This window comes from Erpetoichthys calabaricus, chromosome 15 (assembly GCF_900747795.2).
Source record: "Erpetoichthys calabaricus chromosome 15, fErpCal1.3, whole genome shotgun sequence".
Classification (NCBI taxonomy): Eukaryota; Metazoa; Chordata; class Cladistia; order Polypteriformes; family Polypteridae; genus Erpetoichthys; species Erpetoichthys calabaricus.
This window is the reverse complement of record NC_041408.2, coordinates 93,554,812-93,568,311: the sequence shown is the minus strand read 5'-3', so window position 1 is coordinate 93,568,311 and position 13,500 is coordinate 93,554,812. Positions and strand designations below refer to the sequence as shown.

The 13,500-nt window shown below is 45.7% G+C and overlaps 1 protein-coding gene across 2 annotated transcripts in view; it reads right to left on the bottom strand.

Annotated features, from left to right (window-relative positions):
* Positions 1 to 7,038: 7,038 nt before the first annotated feature.
* atl2 (atlastin GTPase 2) overlaps positions 7,039 to 13,500 on the bottom strand; it is a 113,695-nt gene continuing 107,233 nt past the window's right edge. Inside the window, exons 11-14 of one of the 2 annotated variants that reach the window (XM_028820242.2) lie at positions 12,401 to 12,472; positions 10,496 to 10,927; positions 8,938 to 8,952; positions 7,039 to 8,852 (exon numbers count right to left, since the gene is read on the bottom strand). In XM_028820242.2, coding sequence (XP_028676075.1) covers positions 8,742 to 8,852; positions 8,938 to 8,952; positions 10,496 to 10,927; positions 12,401 to 12,472 — 630 coding nt within the window. In that variant the 3' untranslated portion in view covers positions 7,039 to 8,741. The remainder of the gene's footprint in view (positions 8,853 to 8,937; positions 8,953 to 10,495; positions 10,928 to 12,400; positions 12,473 to 13,500) is intronic. The other variant, XM_028820241.2, reaches the window with a different exon arrangement.

Sequence of the window (13,500 nt, the reverse complement as noted above, 5' to 3'; positions counted from 1 at the left end):
AGGCTCACTGGGTGATTGATGCTTGACAGGCCCGTTTCTAACCCGCGTGTGTTCCCTTCTCATTCATCAGAGCACGATCTGGAAGTGGTTTATTTTTTATAATATTTTAGTAGCCACTTCAGTGTTTGTTTACTAAAATATTATAATGGGACGTGTGGATCACCGCCCAGTCTACAGCGCCACAGTGCCATCGTTTGGAATTTTCTAGACTAGAAGTAACGAGTCGTTTTCTTACACAAGACGCTCAGCTGGTTGAGTTTCACTTTGGTTTACAGGCTCGGGTATCGACTTGTGATTCCAGATGAAGGCGTCCCGGGATGCTTAGTTAGAACTCTGGAGAAGTCGAGATGTGCAGGCCTGTAATAAAAGAGCAAAACTATAGGGGGGCCAACCACACTGGCTGGCACTGCCACCTTGGGGGCCTTTTTTTTTTTTTTTTTTTTTTAGATGCCCCTTCTTGCAAAAATAAACAAAATGGAAGCAGCAATATCTACAGAACATTAAAAGTTGTCTTTGCCAGTCATGGTAGGCATCCATTTACTACGGGCGACTGGGTTCTCAAGTGAAGTTTAATTACACACAAACATCTGCTGGGGTTTGACTTTCAAACCAAAGCCGTCGACATGTCGTGTTCATCTACAGTTCGAGATGGCGCACATGTGGCACACGTAACGGTGTATTCCCAACGCATTGAAGGTCCAGACCTTTAACTGGCGCCTGTCTGCACTTCACTCCCCTTTGTGAGGATCTCGGACCCCCAGGCGTCTGCTTTCTCATTCCAGTGGGTCTTTTGACGTGTTTAAGGTACAATTACTCAGAATTTACACCACTGGTGTCCCCAACTCCCTGGAGGGCCACAGCACCTGCACGTTTCCCTTTCTTAGTGGTGCCCAGTTTGTGCCATTCACTCACTGGTTTTCCTTTCATTTTAGTAGATTTGCTTTTATTTATTTATTTTTTCCTCTTTGATTGGCAGCCAAACAGAAATGCGACATGAAGTTAGGGAGTCGACAGGTGAGCCGCCAACTTGGGGTCTCACACTCAAAACATGTCACTCTGCTCACTTTCCTAATTAGAAGCCGCTTCGTGTTGTTAGTGAGACCCGTCCTTTAATTCCTCGACTTATTTGTGGTCGCGTTGTGCCACAGCAGTCGCTTCTCCTTTCTCTTAAGAGCGCCGGTACAAATGTTTTTAGAGCCGAGCAGATTGAGGGACACGCAGGGCGGCTGTTGGCTCGTCTAACATCTCAGTGGGGTTTGGCTGCTGATTAAAGAACAAGGAAACAATTAAGGGGGCCCGAGTCTGAAACAGCTAATCATTTAAAATGAAGGCAACTAGCTGCCAACCTCAGTGCTGGGGAATGGGGAGGAGGAGGAGGAGAAGTTTAAATAGTTGGGATCAGCAGTACAGAATAATGGGGACTGTGGGAGAGGAGAGTGTCAGGAGTGATTGGTGACAGAGAAGGTCTACAGGACAGTAGTGAGACCAGCTGTGTGATATGGGCTGGAGACGCTGGCACAGGAGACAGAGTTAAAGATGCTAAGATTTGCATTGAGTGTGACGAGGATGGACAGGATTAGAAATGAGGACATTAGAGGGTCTGCGGTGGGCTGGCGCCCTGACCAGGGTTTGTTTCCTGCCTTGTGCTCTGTGTTGGCTGGACTTGGCTCCAGCAGACCCCTGTGACCCTGTAGTTAGGATATAGCAGGTTGGATAATGGATGGATGGACATTAGAGGGTCAGCTCAGGCTGGACAGTTGGAAGACAAAGGCAAGAGGGGCGAGATGGTGTTGGTTTGGACATGTGCAGAGGAGAGATGAGGGGTATAATGAGAGAAGGGTGATAAGGATAGAGCTGTGAGATAAGAGGAGGAGAGGAAGGTCTAAGAGAAGGTTTATGGATGTGGTGAGAGAGGACAATGAAGGTGATGGGGGTGACAGAACAAGATGACGAGGACAGGAAGATATGGAAGAAGATGATCTGCTGTGGTGACCCCGAATGACAGCAGCCGAAAGAAGAAGAAAAAGAAATTTAAAAAAGCTAAGTTTGCTGTATATACAGGGAGAGTCAAAAATTGTGTTAACACTAATGGATTATTTTTCTTCTGCAGCTAGACGTACACCACGGGTGATAAATTAAAATTTAAATGGTGCTGTTGCTAGTTGGTTTTTGTGTTGAACCTGATGGCAAACAGGCTGAGCCATTCCTGTAAATCATCCTGCACAGATGAAGTTTGTTTTGTGAATAAATTGTTTCTGCCATTCAAATGTTAACATCACTTTGACTCGCCCTGTATCTGTGCGCATGCGCGCGCACACACGCAGGTATATGTGAGTAATGTATATATTTTTTTTCATCTTGATTTTCATTCTGCTTTGCCAGGTGTTCTAATTGTTTAATTATTCCATTATCTACTCATCTGTGGGGCTGACGTCGGTGCGACCTTTGGATTATTTTTTTGTCGAGCGCCTGGCTGCCTGGCTGCTCGTTTTTAATTGTCATTAATAAGATGGAGGGGGGGGGGGGGGACTACACAGAGAAAGGGCAAAATAGAATGAAATGTTTCTCTTTTGTTGATTTCAATCTTTACCAAAAATGGAAATCTTTCTAAAAGTCTCAAATGTAAAAATTAGGCTCCTGTGCGTTTCTGAATGCAGAATAAGAGACGAGAAGTGGCAGCGACTTCAAGGAGATGGAGAGGAGTGTCGTCAGCACCGATTATGAACACCCGGCTGCCACAGAGGGCCCCAATTCTAGCAAAGAGAAATGTCCGTTGGGGCTCCGCGAGCAGCACCCCCTGATTTAAACTAATGCGCCGGCTGTTTGTCTCCACAAGATGTCCGATTGGCCCCGTGGTGTCACACACCGAGGTGTCCGCAACGTCGCGCTCGGCAGCTGCACTTAAAACAAATCCTTCTAGAAATAAAGAGCGGCACCCGCGTCTGATCACAGGAGAGACACTTCGTTTATTTACATAACAAAACCCAGAAGACGTCAAATTTCATTTTTAATCACTTTCCAAACCTTACGTCTGGTGCGAAGTTAACCGAGTAAAGTGGATCAAGAGTCACCTTTGAGGAGTAAATGGAGACGCCGCCATCATGTGGAGTGGACGGGGACCCAAAGAGCACATCACAAGCGCGATGGGGACCCCCGGGACTACACAAGCCGCAGTTTCTGACCGGTGCTCCTCACATTTTCTATTTTCAGACCCCCCCCCCCCCAAACTCTCCACATTACTTTTACCTGTCATTCTCTCTCCCCCCCCGACTTCCACGCGGTCCGTTCACTTTGTCTACGGTGCCTTTAATCGCCTGTAACTTTCATCGTGGTGTTCTCAGGTCTCATTGGGCCCCGCTGGATGGTAAGATCCATGAAGCCACAGTGCCCGATTGCAGCCTTCAGTGTTTGGGATGGGTAGGACGGTGCCTCTCGGTTTGATGGTCTCACGTCATGGCGTGTGACGGAATTTCTTGTCACACAAGTCCTCCAACAGCAGGAACCCTTTGTGAATCCCAGCCAAGTGTCACGTGACTGCTGCACACATGTCTTGGGGGTGCGGGGGACCCCCTTCTACTTCCACCACATGGACTCTCCGGTTAGGGTTCAGCCGGATGGTGGTCTCCCCGTCTTTCATCCCCAATAACAATCCATGTCCTCTAAAGGTAGCCTAAATTCTTGTGACGGACGGGATTTTAGGTCTTCTAATCCGGCACTGCCACTGTGCTCCGAGTCACGGCAGACACCTCCTGTGTGCTGTAGGGGTGCTTGTTGTTTATTGCTTGAGCTTTTGTAAAAACCTCAAATTGAGGTACCAACTGTTGTTACAGACAGCGTCCTCGGAGTGAAGCCTCACTAGTCAGTTAAACAGATCGGCTACGACTGACACGTCTCATTCAAATCAGTACGTCACATCAACTGAACAGCGTGTTGTAAAAACTCGAGCTCATCAGTAGAAGTGGCCGATGCATTAATACTGCTGGTCCGAGTCCTTCACCAAGTTAAACGGAGGTGAAGACAACTGCTGGTTAAACCCACTGAGGACTCCGGCTTGGAATTCGATGATCGACTGGTTAGCCACAAGTCGCGCACTGGCTGATGGGTAACCGCAAATAAACGGCCAGGATGGTACTGTGCTGCCATCTAGTGGCTAAAACATCTTACTACAAAAAACATTTCTATGCTTTAGATACTTTATTAATCCCAAGGGGAAATTCACATACTCCAGCAGCAGCATATTGATAAAAAAATATTAAAGAGTGATAGCAATGCAGGTATACAGACAGACAGTAACTTTGTATAATTTTAACGTTTACCCCCCCGGGTGGAATTGAGTCGCATAGTGTGAGTGATGAACGATCTCCTCAGTCTGTCAGTGGAGCAGGACGGTGACAGCAGTCTGTCGCTGAAGCTGCTCCTCTGTCTGGCGATGATCCTGTTCAGTGGATTCTCCATGATTGACAGGAGTCTGCTCAGCCACAGATGTCAAACTGTCCAGCTCCGTGCCTACAATAGAGCCTGCCTTCCTCACCAGTTTGTCCCTCTTCTTTATGCTGCCTCCCCAGCACACCACTGTGTAGAAGAGGGCGCTCGCCACAACCGTTTGATATAAGATGCTGCAGATGTTCTTGCAGATGTTGAAGGACGCCAGTCTTCTAAGGAAGTATAGTAGGTGTATAGCTTTGGCAACTCATCCATATTCATGAGTAGGGCGGAGCCTCCAAACACCAATTAAAAGCCACAAAGGAAATTTTTTTTAGAACAAACTGAAACTGAACCTTTACTCACCTCAAACAGCAGTGACGCCGATGTGAATTGGTCCTCAGATGTTGACACGAGACGGCGACACCATCTGCACAACCGAACCGCCGTGATATGCCAGGAGAATTCGGTCTCGAAGTTTCACTGCGGTAAGACAGTAGCTGCGTCACAAAAAAAAAAAACCCGAGTGGAGGAACGCGTGGCTCTGTTCACAATACAGTAACTGTCAAGGTTCACGTCTGGGGACACACAGAAGACACAAAGCCTTGTGCTACGGTAAGCTGCAATAACTAGGAGTGAGTTGTGTGCAGGACGGCGGTGCTCCCTTTCCCGGCCAGGAGGCCAATATATTGGCAGGATCAGGAAGCAGACATGCACGGGCCACCGACTCCCCCACTGCGCTCAATGGCAGCCCCCTTGGGTTGCAGCAGCTCCTCACATCCCCGAAATGTGCTGCAACCCTATTGGGTATTGTGGATAGCACCAGGGGGAGCTGTGGAGGTGGCAGAGCCCTGCTACACTGGCAGTGATTTCAGATCCAGCCAAAGAGCCCCCAGGAGCAGCCTGACTTCACTCTGGGAGCGGAACGAGGAAGAAAAAGGGACTGGGCTGCATTGTGCTTGTGAACTGGGCTGCTGTGGTTAGTGAAGGAATAATAAATATAAGAAAAGTGTGCCGGGTGGTAAGACTCGCGTCTGCGTCCGTCTGGGTCAGGGTGGCAGGAGTGCCCTCTGGTGGTCACAGTTGATTGTGCGGAGCAGGCACAGACGTTCTACCCAGTCACGTTTAAGTAACAGGGAAACAAAATAAAAATGAAGTCACTTTGAGACACTTCTACTGGTCCAACTGGGATATTGGGTCACAAAACGTGTCACATGCAGGAGGAGTATTAAATCTGCCTCAGTATAGCAGTGGACACACGACATGCCTTTCCTACTGTATTAACATTTTAGTATTCATGGTTCTGTCGCGGCGGCACGGTGGCGCAGTGGGTAGCGCTGCTGCCTCGCAGTTGGGAGACCTGGGTTCGCTTCCCGGGTCCTCCCTGCGTGGAGTTTGCATGTTCTCCCCGTGTCTGCGTGGGTTTCCTCCCACAGTCCAAAGACATGCAGGTTAGGTGGATTGGCGATTCTAAATTGGCCCTAGTGTGTGCTTGGTGTGTGGGTGTGTTTGTGTGTGTCCTGCGGTGGGTTGGCACCCTGCCCAGGATTGGTTCCTGCCTTGTGCCCTGTGTTGGCTGGGATTGGCTCCGGCAGACCCCCGTGACCCTGTGTTCGGATTCAGCGGGTTGGAAAATGGATGGATGGATGGTTCTGTCGCACATGTTTTCTTGTGAAACACTAAAACGGGCCTAACGACTACGAGCAAAGTTGAACCTCAGACGAGGGTGCGCAGCATCAAAATTCGGACAGTGCGTCAATTTCAATAACAAATTTCTCTCCAGCTGTAAATACCCAACATGCTAGACACGAGCGTTACAATCCCGCATTGAGTTACTCTTAGACCTGCACTTTGTCTCGTTATGGTTTCCTTACATTTAGTTCTGCCAGCCAGCCGCCCAGACGTTGCTTTGCTCGCTTCCTTTTGTACCCCAAACAAACATTTACAGTCCACGGACTGGAGGAATGCGCGCGCGCGCACGTGTGTGTGTGTACTCAGGGGTGTGGCTTCTTATAGGCCCTCCCCCCGTGTGTGTGACTTTTTCAGCATCACATTTCGCTGCTCAATATTTTTTACCCAGCAGTCCCCAGACGTGTATTCCCATTCTGAGAATCCCATCAGGCTCCACACCACCACCACAGTGGTTATGGCTACTGGATATACTGGTGGTAATATGCCTGCAATTCTGCACAAAACATCCATCCATCCGGCCATTATCCAACCCGCTATATCCTAACACAGGGTCATGGGGGTCTGCTGGAGCCAATCCCAGCCAGCACAGGGCGCAAGGCAGGAAACAAACACTGGGCAGGGCGCCAGCGCACCGCAGGGCACACACACGGGACAATTTAAGATCGCCAATGCACCTACCTTGCATGTCTTTGGACTGTGGGAGGAAACCCACGCAGACTCCACACAGCGAACCTAACTGCGAAGCAGCAGCGCTACACACTGCGCCACCCGCACAACACCCCCCCCCCCCCCCCCCCTTAAAAAGGTGAGCACTCTGCTGGAAGGAAGAAAAAGCAAAAATCAAACAAGACGCGCGGATGCGGACATGCAGGGTCACACCACTCGGTGGTCCACTTTCCCCACGTAAAGAGACATCAAGCATGGTGGTACTGTATCGTTTGATTTAATTATGTATTGAAAAATAAATTACAGGAATAAAGTTTAAAATGCAAGGACAAATCAAGTTCAACTATTTAACATTCCCATTGCTTTGCCAGAGGCGGGGTGGAATCTCAGTGCTGGAGGCAGGTTGGTTATATGACAAAAATATCAAAAACTCCAATTTTAAATGCATTCTCACATTAGGACATTGACCACAAAAACATTCCGTTACGGAAACTGTACTTGAGCCTACCACGGAACCAGGATTTCCAATAAACTACAAAACTTTTGATACAAAATCTGTATTTATATATTTATAGTTAAATATACATGCCCTATTAATCTGATAGAAAAACTGACGGTAAAGCACACTGTACAGACGGTCGTCAGTTTGGATGGAATTGTTGTTAAAACGTTGGCATATCCCAATGCCCTTTACTTTTATATTACAGAAAAAAAACTGAACACCCAGAGGTCACTTCTTATACCTTTAGGGCACATTTACAGATTAAAAATAATAACGTAAAAAAAAAATAAAGAGGCAAGGCAATGTGATCTCCAAGGTCTCCCCTGCCGCCAGCGTTCGCTCCCCGCCACGTGCGCTGTGTGGACGTCACTACGTGCAAAATGGCTAAAAACTGGCAGGCTGACGCTAAAGGAGAATTCAAATAAAATTGCAGCGGCTGACTGACGAGATACAAATACAATTTGGAGACAATCAGGGGAGGGAGGAGGAGGCGGATTTGTATTTCAATCATTTCTACGGACGCCTTTTTTTAATTCCAAAAGATACACAAAGCAGTGATTGGCTGCCGTTCCCTGAAATTGCCTTTTACGCGACTCCAGTGCAATTTTTCAGAAAGAAAGAAAGAAAAAATGGCTAAAGCTCGTCATTGTCCAATTAAAACTTCAGAAATGGACTAATCCATGGTGGGTAAAGGAAATTGAAAGCTGGAGGAGGTTCGAGTGGGACTCGCTGGTCACAAGTCAACATCGTGCACACGGGTGTCCTGAAGGACTGCGGCCGGCAGGACGTCTTCTGAGTGCTCGGTGGTTTCCTCCAAAGCCTTTTTGAAAGATCAGCATTGTAAACTTTGGTTCACGGAGTCCATTAGTCTACAGGCAGCACTCGAGGTCAGGCAGGCCAGGTTGACGGGGTGGGTGGGTAAACGGGGGGGGGGGGGGGGGGGTCAGGACGCCCATCAGTTCATTTTTAATTTGGCATTTTGTGTGACCTGCTCAGTCAGACCAGCTTTAATGGAGTTGGCCACAGTCTGTCTTATGTTGTCCTCCATGAGCTGATCACTCAAAGGCTTCAACACCTAGAAAGTGGGAATGGAGGGAGGGAAAGAGAAAGAAAGGAGGAGGAGGAGGAAAAAAAAAAAGGAAGATGGCAAAAATGAGAACAATGAAAATAAATGAAAACGAAAACATACAAAAAAAAAAAAAAAGACGCATGGAAAACGCAAACAAATAAAAATGCAAACGATGACGGTGTGTGGGCCCTGCTGCTGCTCCACCAAGAAGCGATCTTCTCCAGGAATAACTGATGGAGGGCCCTTGAATGTGCAACTCAGAACCACAAAAAAAAGTTTAGCAAAACAAGTCGGTCTGGCAGGACATGTGGAGACCAGATTTTAAAATCAGCCCGGCGGACACACGCAAGAAAGAAAGAGCAAAAAAAAAAAAAAAAGTGAGCCATGGCGCTAGTTTCTCTTCTTGTTATTGTTGTTTGCAGAAAGTCTCAGTCTTTGCGCTGATGCAAACATTCGCCATGTCACTCGACTTCTCGCCAACTGAAAAAGTCTGGAAAATACCTAAAAACAAGGAGCGCACCGTTAGTTACATGGGCAAGAGGCAAAGAGGAGCGGCTCGGCCTCCATCTCCCGCCGCGTGGCTCACCTTTCGTGGAGTCCTCTGTGCAGCAAGGAAGAGAAAGAAAGAGCAAGAAGATTAATAAGCTGGAAAATGCAGGCCCGGCGCAACATTCATGTGCGTTCGGCGACTAAACTACTCGATAGGAAACTTGGAGCATCTCACTTTTAGTTACTTCATCCGACAGTCGCATATTACATATTTGTTTATTAAATCTTTATGTAAAGAGGAGTCAGAGTCAAAAATAAAACAGATGACGGAATTGCATGTGTGTTAGTGGACGACATAATATACGAGACTAAATGAAAAAGTAAACGGCGATAACCGCAACAGGTAGAAGCTGATGCAATACAACATTTGCAATGGCTTATGGCTAGATTGACACGCACAGCATGTTAGTCTAGTTGAAGCCATGGACAGACAGACAGGAGAGATTGCATCACTGCTGAACAACAAGATTTCTTTGTGCAGACCTGCTGATGTCAGTACAGAAGTGAAAACAGCAGCACTCGGGGAAAGTTTACAAAGGGGCAGAAAGGCTTGAAGAGGGAAGAACAAGTGTAACCAACGAAACGTCACCTGGTGACCATCAACGTCACTCCCACATGGACATGGCGAATGCCTTCATCAGAGAATATCAACGGATTATGTTGTCTGCTGTTGCTACACATTTGGATATCTGCTATTGATCTGGACGAGCCACAGGATGACAGAATTCATTACATTTTATATTGCGCTTTTCTCAGTACTCAATGGGGTACCGCAAGGTGGGTTTCCCAAACAGCTTACCGATCCACACAGGCCAACATTTCAGGAGGTTTCGCTCCTCCTGCCCAAAGCACCAACTGCTTTGCTGTACGTTTTTCTTCCTCTGCCTTAAATGCTTGGCAAAGAGTGTTGTGTTATCCTGCTGGAATCATTCGAATGTATTGTGTCCTACACAGCAATGTCTATTAAACCACCACTTCAGTATTAATCTTAGTACGTTATCTTTGACTTCATAAGGCAGATCCTTTAAGAGCTTGTTTTTGCATCTTACGGTTGGTCTTTCAGAGTCAAGAAAATGTTAGTTTCTAAGGGTCAAGAACTTACCGTAGACACAGAGCATACATGAGATGGAACACATTAGGCCGAGTCATCATCGAGTGGCGATCATGAAACACTGGGCCTGATTAAGAGGAGCTCAGAGCAAGCCAAGCAGGTGGGTTAGTTCACTACAGCAGGTGAGGTAGTGAATACCACTGTGGCCCACCGACAGGCACCAAAAAACGAGGGGCCATCAGTCAATCCTGGCGATCGAGACAGCAACTCAAATACACCTTCATGGAAATGCACCACCGATACTGGTAACTTACCTGAACAGAATTAGAACACCCTAAACCAAATTGGTTTTTCTAAACTGCTATGGACATCAGAAAGCAGTCCAAAAAAAGGTGTCTAAAAAGTGCTCACTGGTCCCCAGCACAAAAGAAAATTTTGCCCAGTAAGCCTGTTTCTCCATCATAATGGTTGAACTGATCTTTTCCAAAGTGGAACTTTTGAGATGCTTTAGAGTAGTAGGATTTAAGAAGATACTCGTACGTACCTGTTCCCATATGGTTTCTGCAATCTGATCGATGATGGTTCCGATTTCTCGAAACTCCCCCGAGTATTTCACATATGCCCAGATACAGAGGGCCAGTAGTGCCACTCCCATTATAAAGTTACATAGGGTAGCTATGGAGCTCACTCCAACAAAGCCAGTCACTGCTGAGACGATGTACATGAAGAACATTACAGCGCAGAGCGTTGCAGGTGTGCGAGCAGCATAGAAGATATTTTTGCTGTCATTGTGCTTAACAAAGTTTGCATAGGTCTCCTCAATTTCCATCTCCAGCTGCTCCTGGTACCGCCGACAAAACTCCTCACCACCCATTTTCTTCACAGACCGGAACTGTCGGACAGCGGAGTCTTTCGAATCCAGGTGCTTTGCTTCCAAATCGGAAGGTGCAATGTAAGGTTTGTCACCACCACAAATCTGTTCCGAAAAAGAATTAAAGTCACAAAAAAAAATAAAATAACTGAGGCCTCTAAAATATGTGATGTAGTCTAAATTAGAAATGTCATGCAAAGTACACACATCCTAAAACAGGTTCAAAGGTTTGACTGCATACATCATAACTAAATACCACCCAGAAATGCTGCCGGGCAACATATTAGGAGTGTGGGACACAATCGGACATCTTGGCTCATGTTGTGGGCAGAACCAGGCAGTAAAACATACAGGACTAAAGTGAACTCAATCCACAAACCTTTACAATTATAGCAAAAATGTAATACAGGATGGCTTAATATTTTATTACTCCTTTGTTTTAGGCATCTTTTATATATTAAAAAAAAAAAAAAAGTTACACAGCAATGTGGCACTTCAGAGAACTGCATTGTTGTGTCTTTGTGACATTTCTATTAGCTGAACCATAGACCAATTATTGGTATGGCAATAAAGATTCTGCTTAAAAAAAAAAAAAAAAAGGGGCGACACTCTGACTATTTAGTACATTCAGTTTTCTCGTTTGTAAAACAATATCTAAGTTTAAATAAAGAGCACAGGTGACATTGTATTGGGCCCTCAGGCAGAGTACAGAGAAGCAGTTAGAAACATGACACGCTGATGAACTCTTTTAGGGTGGAACATCCAGGGGCAGAGGGCGATAATCAGCTGTAAACATCGACAAAAATCACCGCTGGACTGGAGTACCTGCGAGTGTTTGAGGAGCGTTGAGTAAACATTTAGAACGGCATCGACATCGGGCAAGAGAGCGAAGTGAGTGCACAAAGCAAAATACTGAGGCCACATTACTTATTTGATTTTTTGTGCATTATTCCTCAATCAGACTGACTAAGTGATTTTGATGCAAGCAATGTGGAAATCAAAAAAATGAGACTGGCAGCTGTTTTTGTCCCCCCCCCCGCAAAATGTCTTTCAGCTTATGAGTGATGAGACCGACCTGTCATAAGTATGTGAATTTACATATAGTAGAGGCTCATGGAACATACAAAACAGAGTGACTTGTGTTGTAAATAAGTATTTTATGTTGGTTTGTGTGAGAAACCATTTCTCTGTGTGCTTTTTAGAAAACAGTACTTTTTTGGGAGAGAATTAGCCCTAAAAGAGTTAAACAATGGTTTTCTTATATGTATTAATTGTAGAAACAGGTTCTGTGTCATTTGGTATGAGCATGGAATCAGATTCTTACTGGGCTGTGCCACTCATCAATATGTTTTGAAGGTGACCACATTGAAGATTTAATAATAATAAATAAAAAGGAATATGGCCCATGTACACAAAAACCATAATTTTTAACTTGCTCTCAAGATCAAAGCGTATATTATTTCTTTCAATATGAACATTTGAACTTCATAACTGTTAGCTAATGCGACAGCCTTACAACAGAGCGAGTCCACATCCAACCGAGTGTTCGCACAATAAGCTATGCTGATCAATACTCACCTGCTCCATACTTTTACCATACAAGTCCTTTGCTCCAGCAACGGCAGCAAGATTGTTAGCTTCTGCTGTTGCCTGTTTGAAAGATAAAAAAAAAAACGACATCACTCTGTGCTCATCAACTAAATGTGACTCAAGTTCATATACACGAATAACTAATTCAAGCAATGGCAGGCAAAAGTTCATCCTGGACAAATCAGTGATGGAGGCAAGGTTATTTTTTAATTCCAAAAACTACTTACATAGATTTCATATTAAAACACATTCTGCAACTTGATAACGAGGTAGGCACGTCGAGGTAGGCACGTCGATCCAAGATAGCAGATAGGAAGTCTGCAACAAATGCACATTCTGAAAGAAAGGGGCTCATGTGGCACAAACTCCGTGTCTTCTTTTCTTGGTCTAAGCACCAGAGGGGAGATGGAATTCTCTTCCACAGTGGAGCCCTGTGTCTGCTTAAGTTTAAAGATGAAGCATGTACTTCTGTTTCTCACTTTAAAAATTACAAGGACTGGATAGCAAAGGCTTTTGCATTCCATACTTCCTTTTCTAGTACCTTGCACCCAAATCTACAGGGTACTCTGTGATGTCAGTCTCTAGTTAAGACCCCCCTTATCTGTGTAATGATAGATGAAAATTTCATTGTTCTACATCCAGGAAGGAATCGGCATTCCTCTTCATTCCACAGGGGATCTGTACAGTTGTGGCCAAAAGTTTTCACAACACCACCAGTGTTGGTGTTCACAAAGTTTGCCGCTTCAGTGTTTTTAGATCTTTTGTCAGATGTTTCTATGGTATACTGAAGTAGAATTACAAGCATTTCATAAGTTTCAGAAGCTTTTAATGACATTAAGTTTATGTGCAGAGTCCATATTTGCAGTGCTGGCCCCTCTTTCTTTTTCAAGACCCCTGCAATTCACCCTGGCATGCTGTCTATCAATCAACTTCTGGCCCAATCCTGACTGATGGCAACCCATTCCTGCATAATCAATACTTGGAGTTTGTCAGAATTGGTGGGTTTTTGTTTGTCCACCTGCCTCTTGAGGATTGACCACAAGTTCTCAATGGGATTAAGGTCTGGGGAGTTTCCTGGCCATGGACTC